Source organism: Chelonia mydas, chromosome 3 (assembly GCF_015237465.2).
Source record: "Chelonia mydas isolate rCheMyd1 chromosome 3, rCheMyd1.pri.v2, whole genome shotgun sequence".
Taxonomy (NCBI): Eukaryota; Metazoa; Chordata; order Testudines; family Cheloniidae; genus Chelonia; species Chelonia mydas.
In genome coordinates this window covers 43,250,107-43,270,761 of record NC_057851.1, presented here as the reverse complement: position 1 = coordinate 43,270,761, position 20,655 = coordinate 43,250,107, and the positions used below count along the sequence as shown (strand labels likewise).

The following is a 20,655-nucleotide window of genomic DNA, read 5'->3' as shown; positions in this document are numbered from 1 at the left end:
TGCAGTCAGCCGCAGGGAATGGGGGCTAGTTGATAACTGGCAGTGGCTATAGACGGAGGCAAGGTGTGGGAGAGAGGGTGGGGGTTCCCCGGGGTGGGGAGACCCAGATCTGTGGGGGTACTGCCAGGGGGAAGCACCCCAGGTAAAAGGGGCACTGGGGTCCGGGAAGGACACGGGGGCCAGTGGCAAGTGGGACACTGGCCTGCAGAGGGCGCTCCAGAGGCTGGAACGCTAATTCCCTGGACGACCAGCAAGAGGCGCTGCAGGGGTGAGTCCTGCACTGCTACAGGCACTAAAATATAAAGAATTGCTCCACTAGTTTTCCCACCTGAATTAAACAAGAACATCTGACAGTTATGAATATGTCTTGAGTCTGAACTGCAAAGGATCTGATCTAGCCTTGCCAGCAGGGGCTATTCCTAGCTAAAAGGAATCATTGACATTTTAAAAGGAAATGGGATTATTTTAGTCAGCCAAAGAAAACATACAACAATAATTGTAATAAAATAGCATTATAAATGGCATGAAAAATATAGTTTTGAAGTCTTTCATTCTGCTCATATTTCTCTGACTACATATATTTTTAGTATTTGACCCTAAAAATGTAAACTTTCAAATATTCAGGCCTTAACAAACTATAGTAATCTATCCATCTAGAATCAGAAAGCTTCTATTAAAATGGGTAAAAAGATATTTCCACAGCAGATAACCCATTAGAAGGGAAAAATGTAAAGTGAAAAAAGGCTCATTATCTTCACCTTACTCAAAAGAACAAGAGGCAGGTGATAATAGCAGGAAACACTTATTTTATAAATATTAAACCACTAATTTCAGTTAACTAAGTTCACAGGAGGAAAGCTAGCTACAAATGCGTTTACTTGTTCTGCCTAGATACAGAAAAATACAAAACGCAGTCCTGAGTTTCTTTTATTAACACTTTTTTGCCTGAATAGTCTCAACGTGCTTTACTGACCCCATTTTAAGAGATGGGAAAACTAAGTGAGAGAAAAACAAAAGGTTCAAAAATATCCACTAATTTGGGGTACTAAATTGAGGGCCTTTTTTTTGGAGATACTGAACAACCACATGCCAAATATCTTCAAGTAATTTCAATTAGTGGACACTTCTTAAAATAAACACCCAAGTGACCTGCCCCAGGCCATTCAGAAAGTCTGTGGCAGAGTTGGAACTGGAGCCCCACAGAGAGTGAGGCCTAGTCTACAGTACAAAGTTAGGTCTATCTAAGATGGCTTGCATCGATGAAGCTGTGCATGCATCTACACTTGTATTTGTCTCCCACTGATGTAAGCTTTCCATTACGCCTACATTGTAACACCACTCCCCAACAATGGTGAACTACAGTCAAACTGAAGTTGACACCGTGCGAATGTAGACACTGTGTTACCTATGTCAATCTTAACAGTCCTCCAGCAGCTGTCCCACAATGCCCGACACTGACTTCTCTGATCACAATTATGAACTCCACTGCCCGGAGGTCATGGAGACCAGAAGCCTTTTAAAACCCTGTGAATTTTTAAAATGCCTTGTCCTGATTGCCCAGCTTGGCGAGCACACCTAGCAGCTCTTCATTGCCGTGCACAACTTCGCAGGTGACCATGCTGGCTACATGCTCCAGATGTTCTCTGGACTGGAACAGACAGGATCTCCTGGGCCTGTGGGGAGAAGAGGGTATGCAAGCACAGCTCCTGACCAGCTGTAGAAATGTGGAAACCTACAAGGAGATTGCACGGGGGATGCAAGAGAAGGGGTACAACAGGGATCAGCAGTAGTGCCACGTGAAAGTGAAGAGAGTGTGTCAGACATATCAGGCAGCCAGGGAAGCCAGCAGTCAATCCAGTGCCAAGCCACAGACCTGCCACTTTTACAAAGAGCTGCATACTTACCACCAGCCCGCACACCACCGATATCGCCATGAAGCTTAAGTCACAGGCCCCTGGCATGAACAAGGAGGAGGAGGAGAAAGAAGAGGCGATGCCATGAGCCATGACCTGTTTGAGACTCCACCACAGTCCAGTCAGTCCTGGCAGTTGAGCATGGGTGAGCTCAATGCAGGAAAGGAACCTTGGCTAAGTGTGTAAATTTATTTTCCATTACAGTGATGGCAGCCCCAACTTAGCAGGACACAGCTATCAACTTTTCATTTATTTACTCGTACTAGAAGAGACAGCAGTAGAACAAAAAGAGAGCGCATTGTCATCTGCTTTCCATTCCTCTGTAGAGCAAGAGATGGACCATGCAGAGCACTTTGTTTACGTACAGGGATGTCCCTAGAATTTACCTGAACGATCTTGATGAAATTTTCATGGCGGTGCTCTGCAATCCTCTCCAGAAGGTTTCTAGGATGGCAGCCCTATTTCTTCCTCCACAGTAGGACACTTTCCCTCGCCAGTCAGTGACAACTTTGGCAGGAAAAGTTCCAGTAAAAAGGGACTGGGTAGCTTTGGGATGCCCACAGGAGCTGTGCGCTCTCTGCCTTTGTTACCCTCATGAGTGAGATATCAGCTAACGTCACCACAACCTATGGAAAATGGTACCAATTTTCAGTGCCATTGCCCTATAATCATAGTTTCGTGCAACCGAGCAATCCCCTCCCCATTTCCCTCAATCCTGGTTGCCCACAGTCACCATGGCTGGTGCTAGAGTGCTTGTGCGTGGCACCATAAAGCAGAAGTATGTAATAACCATGTCTTGTTTTAAACTTTAGGGGAGCAAGGGAAGGGAGTTCTGAATCTTAACTTTCACTTTCCATTGTGATTATACTGACAATCCTAGCTCTGTGTGTTTTATCTGTAGCTGCTGCTGTTGAGGCCTTGATGGGTTCCCCTTCCACACCCAGAGAATGCCTGTGCCAGATAAGGAGGAGAAAGAAGATGACTTGGGATGACACATTCAGTGAGATTCTGTAAGCCAGGGCTGCATCAGATCATGAACAGAGGGCCTGGAGGATGAATAATACAGACTATATGGAGAAGGAAACAGCAAACAGGAGAAAGGTCCAAGAGGCCCTGCAGGAAAAGGAGAGGTAGATGCACCAGGACATAATGGGGCTTCTCTGGCAGCACAAACAGATGCTGCAAACTCTTGTGGATCTATAGGCACAACAATCCAAGGCTCACCTCCCTTTGCAGTCCCTGGACAACCCCAGTATAGCACCTCCCTACACCCCCCCAACATTCCACGTGGCATCGAGGGCTGCATCCCTTTCTTACCGCTGCACACCAGGGACCATTCAGGAGAATCACAGCTTCACATACACTGACCTGTGAGAGCTATGACTGATGCATTTGTAGCTAAAATGAACCTGAATGTTCCTTCCTCTTCTTTACGCTCTGTTCCATAAATTTATTGAGGTTTTAATGTATTTGCTTTTAACTTGCACAGAATTTTTGAAGTGTTTTTGCTACTCAATAAAATTCTATTGTTTGGAAAATAATTCATCTTTATTAGTTCCCAACATATGCTGCAGAGAGCCTGACGGTACTGAAAGCACCCACTAGTTGTTTTACACACTGTGACACAACTCATAGGATCAGTGGCAAACACAGTGTAACAATCATAAATGTACAGCAAGCTCCACAAAATTAGTATGTGCATTGTCAGTGTTATATTTACAGATGTGCACTAAGCACCAAACAATTCCTAACAGGCACCCAAAATGCAGGTAGAGCACTGTACACCATGATGCATTACTGTGGCTCGCTGTTAAAATGCTCTTTTAAGTGCCTTATAGCTCCGCATTGAGTTCTTCTGATAGCCCTTATGTCTGGCTGTTCAAACGCAGCAGAGAACTGTTCCACCTCCGCCCACCACCCCGGCAACAACTTTTCCCCTTTTGCTTTAAAGGTATTATGCAGGACACAGCAGACTGCTATAACCATTGGGATATTTTTCTCACTGAGATCCAATCTTTTGAGTAAACAATGCCACTGTTCCTTCAATCTACCAAAAGTGCATTCAACTGTCATTCTGCACCTGCTGAGCCAATATCTGAATTTTCCCTTGGTGCTGTTGAGGTGGCCAATGTACAGCTTCATGAGCCAGGGGACTAATGGTAGGCTGGGTCCACTAGGATCACTATTGACATTTCAACATCACCAATGGTAATCCGTTGGTCGGGGAAAAAGTCCATGCTTGTAGCTTTCTGAACTGACCTATGTTCTTAAAGATGCAAGCATCATTCCTTTACCAGCCAACACTGATGTCATTGGAGCATTCCGAGTGACCCACGAGCACTTGCGTAACCATAGAAAAATAGCCCTTTCTGTTGATGTACTCTGTGGCAAGGTGGTCCGGTGCCAAAATAGTGAAGAGGAGTGCCGTCTATTGCTGGAGTACCGCAGTTCAGGAACTCTATTGCTGCAAAGCCATCCATTATGTTCTGCAAATTGCCAAAAGTCACAGTTCTGCGTAGCAGGAGATGATCAATGGCCCTGTACCATTGCATGACAATGGCCTTGTAGCGGGATAGTCACCTGCTCCTGCCCAGAGGGGCTTAAAACAGCCCAGGAGAGGGCTGTGGCTGGGGGCAAGTAGCTCCCAGGCTGACTGGGGAAGTAGGCGCAGCTGGGGCCACGCCCCAAACAGACTACAGCTGGCCCTTATAAAAGGACTGTGAGCCAGACGCTCAGACAGAGTCTCCTCTAGCTGTGGAGAGAGACCGGCCTGGCTGCTGGGGAGTGTACCAGGGTACCTGAGGTGAAGCAGGGCTGGGGAAGGCCAGAGGAGCTAGGAGGCTCCAGACTGGAAAAGCCCCAGGCTGCAGGCCTGGCAGATGGCCTAAGACAGGGTACTGGGGTTGCCACAGGGCAGCCCAAGGGTAGGTGGAGGCAGCAGGTCCAACCCCCCCCTTGCCTGTGATGAGTGGCTTGTACACTGCAGTCCGCCCCAGTGAATGGGGGCTAGGTGGTGACTGGCAGCATCCATATACTGAGGCGAGGTGAGTCTCACATCGCAACGGGCCTCCACAGTGGATTTTACAACTCCAAAATGATTTCCCACTGACCGGTGGTAACAACTCAGCGTTGCAAGTTTCCACCATGTAATCACCACTTGCGTCTCCACTGTCAATGCAGTTTTCATTCTGGTGTTCCTAAGCTGGAGGGCTGGAGCAAGCTCAGCACACAGATCCAGGAATGCGGCCCTATGCATCTGAAAGTTCTTCAGCCACTGCTCATCATCCCAAGTCTGCATTATGATGCAATCCCACCAGTCAGTGCTCATTTCTCCAGCCCAGAAGGAGCACTCCACCATTTCCAGCTGCTCCATGAACACCACCGCAGTATGCCCTCCAGGAAATCATCAAGTTGCAGTGGGGGAGTTTTAGGTTGGATATTAGGAAAAACTTTTTCACTAGGAGGGTGGTGAAGCACTGGAATGCATTACCTAGGGAGGTGGTGGAATCTCCTTCCTTAGAAGTTTTTAAGGTCAGGCTTGACAAAGCCCTGGCTGGGATGATTTAGTTGGGGATTGGTTCTGCTTTGAGCAGGGGGTTGGTCTAGATGACCTCCTGAGGTCTCTTCCAACCCTGATATTCTATGATTCTATGTTCCCCATGGCTCTTCTTGTGGCTCTGCAAAAACCAAAGATCATGCATCCTGTTCTTGCAAAGCTCATGACAACAGTGCAAAGCTGTAAAAGTCCACGCTTCTGTCCAAGATGGCAGACAGTGATAAATCCTGTGTGGGTTCATGGGATTTTTAAAATAGGCACAAAATTTATGGAATAGAGATGGCATTATGGGGTGGCGAAAACAGTATGATGGGGACTTGACCCTGTAGTCCCAGTCACCCGTTTCTGCCCTTCAATGCATTACAAAAACTTACCAAAAGACAGTGCGCTGAACGGTGGCGAGTTGCATGCTGGGATACTTATCCACGGTGCACTGCACTGTGCCTCAAAATAAGCACTCCTGGTGAATACACACATTGCCGACGCAAGGAGTCAAGCAATATACTAACTGCAGTGGCTTTATGCCGACATTACTTGCATTGGCAAAAATTTGCAGTCCTTATAGTGGGTGATTGATGGGAAGACGAAAGTCAATACACCCTTTAAGCAGGCCCTAATATAAATTACTAAAACACTGCATTTTCTAGAGAGGACTGCAGGTCCCTCAAGCACACACTGAAAAAGTAAAAAGAAAAGGAGTACTTGTGGCACCTTAGAGACTAACCAGTTTATTTGAGCATGAGCTTTCGTGAGCTACAGCTCACTTCATCGGATGCATAGCATATCGTGGAAACTGCAGAAGACATTATATACACACAGAGACCATGAAACAAAACTTCCTCCCACCTCACTCCCCCGCTGGCAACAGCTTATCTAAAGTGATCCTCAAGTAGAGCCATAAAAGGGGGGGGTATGGGGGGGGGTGAGAAAACCTGGATTAGTGCTGGAGGTGACCCACCTTGATTATCATGCGCATTATAAAGAGGGGTTTCAAAGGGGGATGGGCTGTTGCCAGCAGGAGAGTGAGTTTGTGTGTGTGGGGGGGGGGGGGGGAAGGGTGAGAAAACCTGGATTTGTGCTGGAAATGGCTCTACTTGAGGATCACTTTAGATAAGCTGTTGCCAGCGGGGGAGTGAGGTGGGAGGAAGTTTTGTTTCATGGTCTCTGTGTGTATATAATGTCTTCTGCAGTTTCCACGATATGCTATGCATCCGATGAAGTGAGCTGTAGCTCACGAAAGCTCATGCTCAAATAAACTGGTTAGTCTCTAAGGTGCCACAAGTACTCCTTTTCTTTTTACGAATACAGACTAACACGGCTGTTACTCTGAAACCTGAAAAAGTAAAGTGAGAGGAAATCTATTTACAAGCTGAGATTTCAGCTGAACTAGATGAAGAGTATTGCCTGGAAAGTGAACATCTTGATTTTTTAAAAACTTGAAACCACTTCCCACCTAGAACAAGCTGTTCTAACTGACTTCATTAAGATAGCAAAAATGCCTGAAATAGTCTCCCCTATAATCCTGTAGCAAAGTCGTTCAAGACTTATGAAAATTTGGGATTTCCTCAAAAGAGAGCTGAGTGACTCAAATGCAATGTAAGAACTATTGTTTCCCAAGAACACACCTTCCTTTAATGAATAATTAGAATAATGCTAAAATTTTCAAAAGTGACATGACACTTAGGAGCCTAAATCACTTAGGTGCTTTTTGAAAATTTTATCCTTAGTCCCTCCCCTAACAGCAAGAATCAGGGACATTCTGACAGACATCATCTTTAGGAGTTCTAGCGAGAGAAACACTCTTGTACAGGACCTTATAGTTAACCTCTTGCAAAGGACTTGAAGAGGGCGCTCGTTAAATGTTATCTGTAACATTGTACAAATATTTGTACAAAAGTATGCCCTAAACCAGGGGTGGCCAACCTGAGCCGGAGAAGAAGCCAAAAGGTACCAATGTACACTGCCAAAGAGTCACAGTAATACGTCAGGAGCTCCCATCACTTCCCCCACCCGGCTCCCAGTGCCTCCCGCCCACTGGCAGCTCCACTGATCAGCACCTCCCCCTCCCTCCCTGATCAGTTATTTCATGACATACAGGAGGCTCTGGGGGGATAGGGGAGAAGTGAGGGCACAGCAGGCTTAGGGGAGGGGGCAGGAAGGGATAGAGTGGGGGCAGGGCCTGTGGCAGAGCCAGGGTTTGAGCAGTGAGCACCCACCAGCACATTGGAAAGTTGGTGTCTGTAGCTCCAGCCCCAAAGTCGGTGCCTGTACAAGGAGCCGCATATTAACTTCTGAAGAGCTGCATGTGGCTCCGGAGCCACAGGTTGGCCACCCCTGCCCTAAACTCTTAGGCTGGCATGTACTTATCAATGAATCATGAGGGATGGAAAAGGAAGATAGTGAAAATGCTAGAGTTTCTTCATTTGTGACTCAGGATAAGATTTTCATAAGCACCTATTCTTTATTTTCAAAAGTGCTTTTGAAGCCTAAATACTACTGACTTTCAGTGGAACGCAGGCGCCAAAGTTACTTTTGAAAATGTTACTTAAAAATTTTCAAAAGTGCCTTACTTAGTTCTCCAACACTTCTCTGGTCTAACAGCAATGTATGATTCTGTAAATGATATTCATGTTATAAACATGATGCAGTCTGAAATTTAATTTTTTAGTATATAGGCATATGTTCAAATAAGCAGAATTCACCCAAGTATGAGTGACTAATTTTAAATGCAAATCAAAATAACTTGAAACAAACTAGTCTCTCCCTCCAATACTTATGATCATCCAGCTCCCCATCTATTATAGTGGGGTTGCTTTGCACATATTGAGTGACAGAAGCAGGGGGAGGGGAAAGAAGATTTTCCTCATTTCACTCTGCATAAAGTTCTTTAAAAAATAATCCAAAATAGATAAGGGAAGTTTTCTCCTCAACAGAACACTTCTTTATATCTGAAGTGTCAGGATCTCTTTCATCCAAACCTATTTTCAAATCTAACACTACTAAGGGACCCTAGGATAAATTCTGTTCTGCTATACCACTTTAAATCTGAATAATTCACTGAAGTAATTCACTGTCAATCCAGAGTAACACCCAATTTTTTCAAACGATGTTAAGAGTGGCAATAGCAGAGCAAGAGGGGCACTATACCAAATATAAAGGAGTCTTTTCTCATTCTGTTAACAGTCAACTGTACATAAACTATTTGGTTGTATTAAATATAAAGCTGTTGTGGATATTTCCATGATCCATTATCCACCAGTTAATAACTATGATGACAAAAAAGGGTCAATGTAGTTCAAACAATTCCTGAAGAGTTATAAGGTCAAAGTAGGAAAATCTGCAAAACAGATGCTTAATAAGAGAAGGTGGTTTCACTATACTAAATAAGGCAACAGCTACACATTGGTCACCCTTTCAGTTGCTCGGCCACCACTGAGGTAAAATGTATCTGAGGAGAGAAACTATCCCTATATGAAGGTTGAGAGGATAGAGCACTAGATTGAGAGCCAGGAGATTTGACTTAATTACAAACAGGATTGTAAAAACGGAGAGTCAAGAGATCTGACTTAATCTAAACAATCCTGTTTGTGATTAAGTTAAATCTCCTGACTCTCAATCACAAACAGGATTGTTTAAACGATTGTTTAGAAATGCAAATCCTTCTAGTTCATCCTCTTGTTCTTGCAGCTGAACCTGCCTTCAAACACAAAGCCTTTTTGTTTTAATCCCCCAAGGTATTATTCATAAGTCCTTTTCTCTTTAGTGCTAGCCAGCATATATTTTTGACTTCTTAGGATTTCCCTAGATGCATAACTTTATATTTACTGACAATTCCACATGTTGGTACTAGATACAGATACAACCTTCGATCGCTGACATCATTATGAAACTCAAGTACAGTCATAACTTGGAGACTAAAAAGACAGTGCAGTTTACAAGACTGTCCAAACAAGTTTTTACTAGTTTGCCAACTGCCGGAGCTTTTAGGTTACTTTTGGTTTTGACAATAGAAGCTTGATTTCAGAAATGCTAAGTACCCACAACTTCAATCAAAGACAATGGGAGCAACAAGCACAAAACACCTCAATGTCAGGCCCTGTATGATTTAATTGAATCTCCCAGTGCTGGCCCCTAACATATAGTCACAGGCTGCAATATACCAAACTTCTACTTGGCATCCAGCTGAATGGTAAACACCGTCTCTGTGTGTTTAAATGGGACACCACTTTCACTCTCAGTGGCAGTCAAAGGCAATCAGAATAGAAATTAAGCACAGATAGATAGACACACATTATCTATCTTGCATGCATACATGCACCCCCAGTGTGGGATTTTCTGCATCTTGTAGCACGAAACACATACCCCAAAATATGTTTGAGACATACAGAGTATGGCCAAAGTTTCACTCAGGTGCCTAACTTTAGCTACCTAGATCTATTTGTGGATTTAGGTATCTAAAGTTAGGTATCTATGTTTGGAAACTTTATCCATTGTGCTTAAGCAGCATCATTTAACACCTGTAAAATAATATACACAAAGAAATATTGTACTATATAAGGCACATATTCCTTAGTAAGAATCCTCTTCCTGACTATCCCTAAGTTGGTCCAATAAAAGATTTTACCTCCCCCACCTGGTCTATCTAACATCCCTAGTGAGACATTTTATTCTAAAACCAGTCTCTGTGAGTGTCCAGTTGGGAAATAATTGTGAAAAAGTAGGGATCCTTTCTAAAGTTTGTGAAAGTCAGACCCAAACAATGGGTCATAATTTTAAAACTTAGGGTCAGGTCCCAACATTTCCTTGTTTCGTTACCTTATATCATGAGATTTAGCACTCCTCTATAGTGTCTGTCACTAAAGGGATGCCCTTTCTAGGGATAGTTAACTTTCATTCCCATCAACACACTCATTATAGTCTCAAACCTGTCCCCTTAGCCATTCCCAAACTTTTCCCACCCATTTGCCTCACTAAGAGCTTCTAGCATTAGCCAGGAATACCAGGCTGTGACTATACTGGACTTTTCCCCCCAACATATCTCATGATTGCTACTATAGCATCTCCAGTGGCAATATCAGTGAGAGCTCTAGGAAAAACAAGGCATTCCTGGCCATCAGCAGCTAACATTTTTAAACACAGCTGTCCTTGTCTACTAGGTGCCAAGTTGTTTTTTAACTATGTGTTAGTCAGCACATTTTCTAACACCATGCCGTTTTCCCAGTACAGACTAGGCCAAAGCGTTAAAAACTATTTGTCTATGAATGTATACAGGTCCAAACTTTAACTCCCATTGCAGAAAGCATATTATACAACGTAGCGTACTTGTGGTGTAGTACATACTCTATAATGGATGTTAGAAACAACATGGTTGTGCTGACTATAATTGTGGAAGCATTACCAATGAGACACATCCAATTCTCCTAATAACTTGAGCCCTATTAAAATTAGAATTTCATAACGCTTCTAGAAGCATCACTTCTAACATTTCCTGCTCCAAAGAGGGTGCAAATGGAGACAGAAAGGTAGATGTGTGCATGTTGGACAAGGAAAATAAACCCAAAAACCATTCACAGTAAATCAGGCATGGATTTTATATCAGTCAAAACCCTGCAGTTTGAATATAATTCTTAAAGAAATCATCACTCTGGCTGCTTCTTTAACATTTCTACATTGCCAGTCAACCCAAATACCAAACAAAATTAGAAAAGATTACAATAAAGAGCATTTACCCCTCACCAGCTGTGAAACACATGCACAACCACCACAGGCATTAATTTCATCACCCTGACGGCAACTGGGATAGGAGTCTAAATCAGTGTTTCTCTAATGCGGCCAAAGCCTCCTGGGCTGTTATTGGGGGTAGTGGGGTAGTGAGGGGAAATGGCAAAGTAGCGGTCCCTCCCTGTTGCTCCTGGATGCACCGCCTTGGTGTTGGTTACTGGGGCTGCCAGCAGGGGTTGGATTCTGCCCCCTTCTGGAGACACCTGGGGCACAACGCTGGAGGAGCAGGCAGCCACTGAGTTCCCCACCTTCACAGGGGCAGTGAGGCTCAGTCTTTGGGTTTCAGCCCAGTGGAGGCAGGCTCTGACCATGGGGCTTCAGATTCCAGCCCTGGACTCTGGCTGTGTGGCAGCAGGCCTCAGGCTTCAGCCACACGGCCCCACCTGTGGGGCTTCAGGAGCTGGACACAGGGCTTCAGGCTCCAGCCCACAAGTATTTTAGGAAAAAAATATGAGAGCGGCCACCAGCAAGAGTTGGTGGCCGCACTCTGAGGCCAGTCCACCAAAAAAGTTTTCCTGAGAACCCCTGGTCTAAATGGTCACTGAGAGGTGAAAGGCTTTACCATATCCCATTTCCAATTCTTTCAACCATTCAAGCACTCTAATCACAGAAATATTTTTAAACATTTTAGTTTTCACAGTCACACCTTGAAATAAGAACATACAAACTCTGAGCTCCCTGAAGGCAAGGGTACAGAACTGCTTCAAAACATAAAGGTGAATTCAAAAAGAAACAATAGACATACTAACAGATAATAAACTAAGTGAACCAACTGCGAATAGGCCACATATTTGAAGATTTAGAAACTTGGGGCCAAATCCACAATTAGCATAGCAAATGCTACCCCAATGACTCAGAGGAGTTGCACCTGTTTGTGTCAGTGGCCGTTCTGACCCACCATGTCATTCAGTAACATCCTTTGCTGTCAAATTTTCTATTCACTTTAAATTTAAAAAGTGTTTAAACATCTTTAAACATATGTGCTAGCTAGAAAAAATATATTGTAACACTGCTGTAGCTCACAGCAGAGCAAAGAGGAGTCAACAGCTAAGTCAAAGAAAAATAGAAATGTATCTTAAGAACACAATGATCTCGCAACAAGATAGACGTGTGAGGGAAAGGAATGTGGCGATTATCCATGTCCCACTTTTCAGCAGATTGCATTTACACATTTCAGTCATTATAAGTTTGTAATCCAAGCTAGTGCTCCTGGGCGTTGTCAGAACGTAGCATACAGATTTATTTTAATAAATATTTATAGCATGTGAATCACAACAAAGTGCACGAATATCAGTTAAAATATAGTTATACACTGAAAAATGGTTCTAAGTGGCATCATGGGATTTCATGTTTACAGTCACAATGTGTCTGACTAAACTGACTTCATTTGCAGGTTAGGAAGTTTTTTCTAATTGCCAACTCTGTAAATTCACTCTGGGTTCTGAAAGCCAAGCGACGCATCATTATCAGTAATAAGACTGCATTTGAAAATTCATTAACAGTTTTGTTGATTACGTGAGAGCCACAACAGAATCTAGTTCTCTCTTTCATTGCTGTATGGGATCTGCAAAGCTATCAGGAGCAAAAAGCATATTTTTGGCAGGAAGGTAAGCAGATATGACTCAGAAAATATAAGAACAGCAGCTGATTGAGTAAGAAGGCACTGCTTCTACATGATCACTGACCAGAACCACACTCTAAAACAAAATGCTGGAGCAGTGGTTCCTATAGTTGTAGAGCTCTGCAATAACAACTATATATTTAAATTTAATTTCTAGTCCCAATCCCTATAGGTTATTACATATCAGACTAGCTCTGCTACATAATTAAATATATATCCCAGTTTCCATTTTATTTCACAAATTTAAATTTTAAGTGTTTGCTATAAAGTTAAAATTCATATGCAGCATGGAGGAGGGTTTTTGTTTTTATGAACTCAAGTTGGTTAGAAACCCTAAGTTAGAAGAATGAAAAAAACTGTGTGTAATTAGATACTTTGTGGATTAACAGCTGTTGCTACACAGAAACCTCCTTTTCTCTCCTCTCCATTCCTGCAAAAATAAGATACACTATTATTTAATTTAGCTAAAAAAATAATCTACATATAGGACTCAACTCACAGTGTTAACCCAGTAAAACTTCCATTGATATCAATGGAAATTTCATGACAGATAGGATATCAAAAGCAGGCACATCCAATATTTATGACAGAATAGATATATTATTGCATTAAAAATCCACAAATCATGCAAATATAACAGATCCAAAGAATCCTGGACAGGATACAGTCTCAAATAAAATGATCTTTTCCAGTTCTGCCACTGTCTCACAGTACAACTTTGAGCAAGTCACTTAAAGCCCTAATCCAGCAAAGCATTTAAATTTATGTGTAGTTTTATTGACTTCAATGACACTATATATATACTTAAGTGCTTTGCTTGATCAGGTCCTTAACATCTTGTTTCCCTGTCTGTAAAACCAGAGAATGATTTAAGCTACATCTTTTTCATTTCTACTAATTTATGCAATTCATCATCCAGTAATTTAGCTCCCCCAGGTGAGATGTTAGGATGCTTTAATGTTTGTAAAGCAATTTGAGAGCCCTGATGAAGAGTGCTATAGAAGTATAATGTTAACATTCTTATATCCTATTTTTGTTGTTTGATTTGAGTTTAGTGATATTTTACTATAAGCACCAGGCCTTGATATTTAGGGAAAAATTGTTGCCTGCCCTGTTAACCTAATTATATGCCCCAAAGTAGCAGTTTCAAGATTATGGCCCCAATCCAGCAAACATCTCCTTAAGTGTTTGCAAGGTTGGGGCCTATGCCAGGACCTGACCCCTCTCCAAGTTAAGAGCTATGGAATATTTTTCAGAGAAATGCAATCAAGAGTAGTAAAATGTATACATAAAATGAGTTTCAGGGATTCTCTCTCCTACACCTGAAAATGCTGAAAGTACCAGGTATTTGGCATTTCTCCGACTAATTCTTACTCTCAGTTTCCCTCTTCCCTCCCTTTATTTTTCCATCTCCTGGTTTTAAGCCACAAGCTTTATTCCACAAGCACTGGTCTTGGGGACTCTCCCCTTTGTTAGCTTTCGGTTCCTTTCTGTTCCCTCTTTCTTTTTAGCCTTGCCTGCACTGCACTTTTTCCAAAGATCATCCACTGTTGCAATTCTTAGCAGGGTTACTTGATCCTATGACAAAAATAGCAACTGATGGTCTATGTTGCCATCACTGATAGACTTGCACTGAAGCAACTGAGGGAAATTAAGAAAAAAGCACAGCATTGGCATAGCTAGTGGTTTTCTTGATGTTTCCCCTTCTATGTCTTTCCTGGACATTCTCTATTCTTATTTTCTTATGAGTTAGTGCTAGATTTTCAACAGAGCAGGCATTTTTCAATGATAAGTGTCCTGTTCATAATATTTACCCCAGGGCACCTTCCTAACAAGAAATCTGAACCATATATTTATTCTGTTATGGTTTACATCATACATATATTCTTGATTTTGAATTTTGTCCTTAAGATTGGTTGAGTTAAATGGCTAGCCTTTCACCTCTGGCAGATCAATTCTAATAAATAATAATGTACTGAGATCTTTGGATGGAAGACGTTATGTGAATACAAGGCTGTGAACAAAGAGTAAGCAATTAACATCACCCTGTGACATAAGGAAGTATTGTTTTTCTGATTGTACAGATGTGGAAACAGAGACAGAAGTTAATTGAGTTGGCCACAGTAACACAATTTGTGGCACAGCGGGGAACAGAACTCCCAGATCTTAGTCCTGTGCCTTAAACACAGCACTATCCTTCCTCCCTGTTCTAGTTCATATCACAAATCAAATGAGTTAGTGCTCCTTATGCATTTAACTTCCACACAGGAGAAGTCCAAGTTTAGCACTGAAAGGCACTAACAAGCTTGTAAACAAAAATATGCACATCGCTAACTTGGCTCCTGAAGTCTCCAAGAATGCTAATGCTTGGAGGCATAGTCTTGTTACAGAACTGGAGTCAAGAGATCTGGGCTCCACTTCCAGTTCTGTAACAAACTTCCTGTGTGAACCTGGCCAAACGATTTAGTCCTACATTTTCAGAAGCGTACACAATTTTGGTTACCCATCTTTAGACACTTAGGGCTTATATTCATAGGTGCGGAGCACCTGCAGCTCTTATTGACTACAGTTGGACCTATAAGGGGTGCTCAGTTGCTCCGAAAATCAGGGCATAGGTGATTCATAATGGAGATCCAAAACTAAGACATTTTTGAAAATGTAGGCCTTAACATCTCTATACTTCAGTTTCTCCTACTCTAAATGGAGATGTAACCCCCCCACAGCGGCATTAGGAGACTTTTCATTAATATCTGTAAAGTGTTTTGAGATTCTCCAAGATAAGGTGCTCAATAAATATGAAGTATAATTATTTGCACACAGATGCACATTGACAGCGGCAACAGACGGCTGAAACTTGCAAGAGAGGCCACCAATTCTGGGTTCCTAACTTGAGGTCTTGAACCTGAATTCAGAACTGCTGAGTGATCACAGCTCCTATTAACTTCAGTTGACCCAAAACTTGGGCAAATGAGCAGTACAAATATTAAGACATTATGTTTACTTTCATTAGTTATAATAATTTAAACTATTAGCAGCAATATAGTAAGGAATTTCATTTTACATACTATTTTATCTCAAAGGTATCCCTTTAACACTCCCTCTACTTTGAATTAGAGGATAATAGAAAAAGTCCAGCCTGAAACCCAAGTCAAACATCAGCAATACCCAAGCTGTATTCATAGTGTTCAGCACTACAGATATGTTTGGATCCATTATTTGCAAAGGACTGAAAGAAGGTCACTCAAGTTTTGCTTTGGGTAGCAGTAGCAACATCTAGTAGTTTCATTAACTCTGCTTGCCTTACTCGTGACTATTATTTTAATACCTATCTATTTAGTATCATGATTGTGCAAAAGAGACAACATGGTTCAGTTGTTAAAAGCACTAAACTGGGGGGTCTGGATTCCATAGCATTATTGTGCCCATGTCTCTTTCCCACTGTATGACTCAGTTTCCACACCTGTAAAATGAGCATAACAATACTTGCCTTCCTTTGTAAAGTACTTTTAGAGCTGTGAATAAAAAGTGCAGATAAAAACTTTTTGTGATGATTCTTTACAAAATAAGAGAGTCGGAGCCCCCCAAATGCTTACAATGGAAAGGTCAGAGCCTTCACAGAAGTCAGTTGGAGTTTTACCACTGACTTCCAAGAGTGCTGCTCAAGGGCTTCAAGGTCAGTGGCAGCAATCAAGGGCAGCTCGCTTAGTTGCAAAACCGAGACAAGAACAGGAAGGAGTGACGAGGTTGAAGGGAGAGGTTGTGCAAACAGAGGGTTAGGTGGGCAATCACAACATCCAGTGGTGGTCTGAGTATATTTTCTTTGCCTTCATGCTACTCTGACCTCAGTGAGACTACTCGGGGGAGCAAGGCTAACATCTGCCTAAGTATTTACCAGGGCACCAGTTTAGGTGCAACAAATGCTTGCCGCGGGGTGACCAGGCTCCGCCCGCTCTGAGCAGTCCATGTAGTGGCACCCGAACGGCACGGCGATGGGTGGATTCACGAGTCCCAGGGCAGATCCCGGGCCCTCCACGTGGCAGCTGACTGGCAGTGACCCCAAATGTAGCCCTCCCTTCCCCCCGCCCCGGGCCCCCCGCTCTGCTCGCTGCCCTCTCCCGGTGCCAGGCGCGGCGGGTTCACCTGCACGCCGGTGTAGCGCTCGAAGAAGAAGAGCACCATGCTCTGGTAGATGGTGTAGAACCGGTCATCCAGCTCCCGGTAGAAGCGGGCGGGCAGCAGGGTGGAGAGCAAGCGCCAGGCGCCCCAGGCCAGCACGTAGGTCGGCGCGGTGCCCATCATCACGGCGGCGGGAAGGACGTAACGCATGGAGTAGGTGTGCAGCACCAGGGACAACAGCATCTTCCCGACCCGGCCTCGCCGCCCCTCAGCATCCACGTGCGCCGCGCCCGGCGGGGCTGAGAGCGCGTCCGGTCTGCCTCCAGCCGCCTCCGGCCCCCAGCCGCATGGCCCGCCCGGCGGGCGCGGGCAGGGGCGGCGCCCGGGCTAGGGCTAGGGCGAGCGCGGCGGCGGCGGCGTGGGGGGCTGGGCCGGGCTCAGCGCTGCCCCTCAGACGCCTCCGCTTGGCCACCAGATTGCCCGGCAGCAGCGGCGGCGGCGCGGGCCGCAACAAGGTGGCTCCTCAGTGGCTGCGGGGAGACTTCCGGGGGCGGGCAGAGACCGGAGGCCGCCGCCCCGCCTAGCTCGGCGGCGGGTGCTGGTGGGGCTGGAGCCTGGGCGGCGTGAGGTGTGTCCCCGGGACAGGGCTGGGTAGCGACGGTGGGGACCAGGCAGCTCTTGCCTTCCCCGCCCCCTCCACAGCTCCGGGCCTCTGCCCTTCCCCTCCCCCCATGCTGCGTCCCGGGCAACCGCCCGCCGCCCCAGGTCCATCCTGGGCACCCACTCTCCTTCTCCCCCCTGCCCTGGCCACCCTCTCCTCCCAACCCCCATCCTGGGCACCTGCTGCCCCCTCCCCAGTCGCGGGCACCCCTTTCCCCCCATAGCCCGTCTCAGGTACCGCCAGCCCTCACCGCCGTCTTGGGCCCTGCTGCCCCCTCCCCAGCCATATTCTAGTCACCCGCTGCCTCACAGCCCCATCCTGGGCCCCTCCCACCCTTAACCCCTATTCTGGACGCCTGCCCCCATCCACACAGATACGCCCCCATCCTGGGTGCCCGCCACCCCCCACCCCTGTCACCAGGGGAGCAGGCTTAGTGAGGGTTCCCCCAGTTTATAGCTGCTGGGATGCCAGTGTAGCAAGATGCTGGTGACAGAGTTTTCAGTGTGTGCTGGTGGTCCTTCTCTGTGAGTGTTGCCTAGGAGTTGCCATACTGGACAGTAAACTGCAGGCTCCTTGAGACAGGGACTATCTGTCTGACCCATGTTTGTACAGTGTCGAGCACCATGGGGGTCCAAAGCATTACTGCAACACAAATAAATAATAACAATATGCTATCTTTAACAGTGGCCACCTGCTTCAGAGAAAGGTGCAAGACACCATGTAGGGGACGCTTATATAATAACCGGCCCACAGAGGAAATTTCTTACTAAGCCCTGTCAGTGGATTGTTTATACCTATCAAAAAAGTTCTTTTCTGGAAACCTGGGCTGCTCATTTTTATGGAAAGGGCTGCTAGGGCCACCTATTAGCAAGGTGCCTGATGCATCCCATTCTAAGACCCTGTTTTCAGTTGTTTATAGTTTTGCCATAGTGTAACTGTTCAGCCTGAAATTTTGTATCCTGGGTGTCTGCCTCAAACTGATTGTTTTGGGTTTTTTTGTTTGTTTAATTTCAGCCAAAATGGTTCAGCTTTTTCCATGTAGTTTTCATGATCATTTAAAGAGTACAACTCTTGTACTGATGTTTAGGGTTTGCCTACATGGGGAAATTTACTAATATACCGCTACAGTTATACTGGTATAATTCCACATGTGGAAGCATTTATTCTGGAATAAGTGTACACGTGGGAACGTACATCAGCATAATTATATATATCAGTAAAATTATGCTGGTAAATTTCTCTGTGTGGACAAGCCCTCAGCTGCTATGTATCAGAGCTGACCAGAACACAATTCTGTTTCATGACAGCTTTTGAAATCTGGAATGAAACTCAAATCTTTTGAACGCTTTTGTGAAAATGAAATTGTATCAAAATTTATTTTTTGATTGAGTTTTTCAATTCAGGAAGTTTGTGTGTGTCTACCAGGCTAAAGCCATACACTCCCTCTCTCCTCCCCTTTCATGCTGAAAATTTTGTTGAAACCAAAATGTCTCTGCAAAGCATTTCAGTTTAGATGAAACAGCATGTTTGACAAATTGTGTTATTTTTAAGATGAGATAGCAACCTGGTGTGTCTAAAGTTCATGTAGTTTGGTTGTTGGTGAGAGGAATTTCGGTTAGGCCTTCCAGCCTTGCAAACGAGGTTTGTTTGGTTCACAGATGTGTCTGTATTCATTTTTCTGTCTAGAGCTTCTACCTATAAATTCCCCCACCCCACAAATCAAACTAAACAATTCATACCATACAATGGCATTTTACCTAACTCCACTCTTTTCCTCCAGAAGGAATGCTGAAATGTAAAGCACTAGAGGCAACAGCTTAAAATATTAAAACTATTCCTCATAGCGTTAATTACATGATGGTATTGGCAAATTTAATCACCCACAACCAGTAAATATTAATTAGAATGCATGAAACCAGATAATGTCACAAAAAAATCAAACACATAAATATAAAATACTATGTGAATACCAACTTAAGTATGAACATTTAAACTCACAAGTTTGGAAAGTCAGAGTTCACAGCAACATTAACATGGTCATATTGCACAGATGACATAGTATTTCAAGTTACTTCTCATGAGATCACAGTATTTTGTTTCTGTTCAGTGGTCTAGGACCAATATTTGGAAAAACATCCTGTTTGGAAATAATTTGCTCTGCTCTACCAAAGGTGTCCTACTATCAACAAGTCACATAACAGTCCATAAAATCATGTTATTCTGTTTACCATTTTGTTTTTTCACTTCAGTTTCGATGTGATTTTTTGCAACCAACATCTTTTGACTTTCTAGAGATGGAAATTCATACTTTTTATACCATTTCAAAACTGGTATTCCATTCATGTTTAGATATAAGTTTGAGACAGAAGCCAATAAGATCATGTCAGAACTCAAACGGAGGGGAAAAAGGCAAGGTGGTAATTAGAACATTGTGATCGTGTGGTCTGATATCTTATGCTCTGCTCGGGCTGGAGATTAATTATTTTTGCACCTGGAAAGATGGAATTCTGAAGCAAACTTGACTTTGCAACTTAAATTTGGCCCCCTGTGCATATGATTGTGATAAAGTCTCTAGTTATATGATCATATGGTATTTTTTTATAGGACTTCTACCTGGCAGCTTTTAAATATTGTGTTTTCTCCTCATTGTTCAATGTGTCTCTCCATACCTTATTTAGTGCACAGTATTCAAACCCTGTTCTGAAGACAGAATTATAAATTTTCTCATGGCTCTTCTATGGTGTGCATCACTTTAGTGTCAGAATGCTTTACTACACCTTTTGTGAAGATGAGTGGGTGGTAGTATTATCCCCATTTTACAAATAAGAAATTGAAATACAGAGAGAACAAGGTCAAAAGTATTCGGTAATTTTGGGTGCCTAATTAGAAATGACTAGCATCTGATTTTTCAGATTACTTAGCATTTTTTACATTTGAAGCACAGCTTCCACAGCTCAGCACTTCCCCGTATCAGACCCTAGGGTATCAAGCTGAGCACTGTGGCAGG

The 20,655-nt window shown here is 43.8% G+C and overlaps 1 protein-coding gene across 2 annotated transcripts in view; it reads right to left on the bottom strand.

Annotated features, from left to right (window-relative positions):
• The window catches only part of AGPAT5 (1-acylglycerol-3-phosphate O-acyltransferase 5), a 120,199-nt gene extending 102,674 nt beyond the window's left edge, over nt 1-17,525 (bottom strand). The window contains exon 1 of one of the 2 annotated variants that reach the window (XM_043542357.1): nt 17,012-17,525. In XM_043542357.1, coding sequence (XP_043398292.1) covers nt 17,012-17,230 — 219 coding nt within the window. In that variant the 5' untranslated portion in view covers nt 17,231-17,525. The remainder of the gene's footprint in view (nt 1-17,011) is intronic. The other variant, XM_007055053.4, reaches the window with a different exon arrangement.
• Between the last annotated feature and the right edge of the window lie 3,130 nt (nt 17,526-20,655).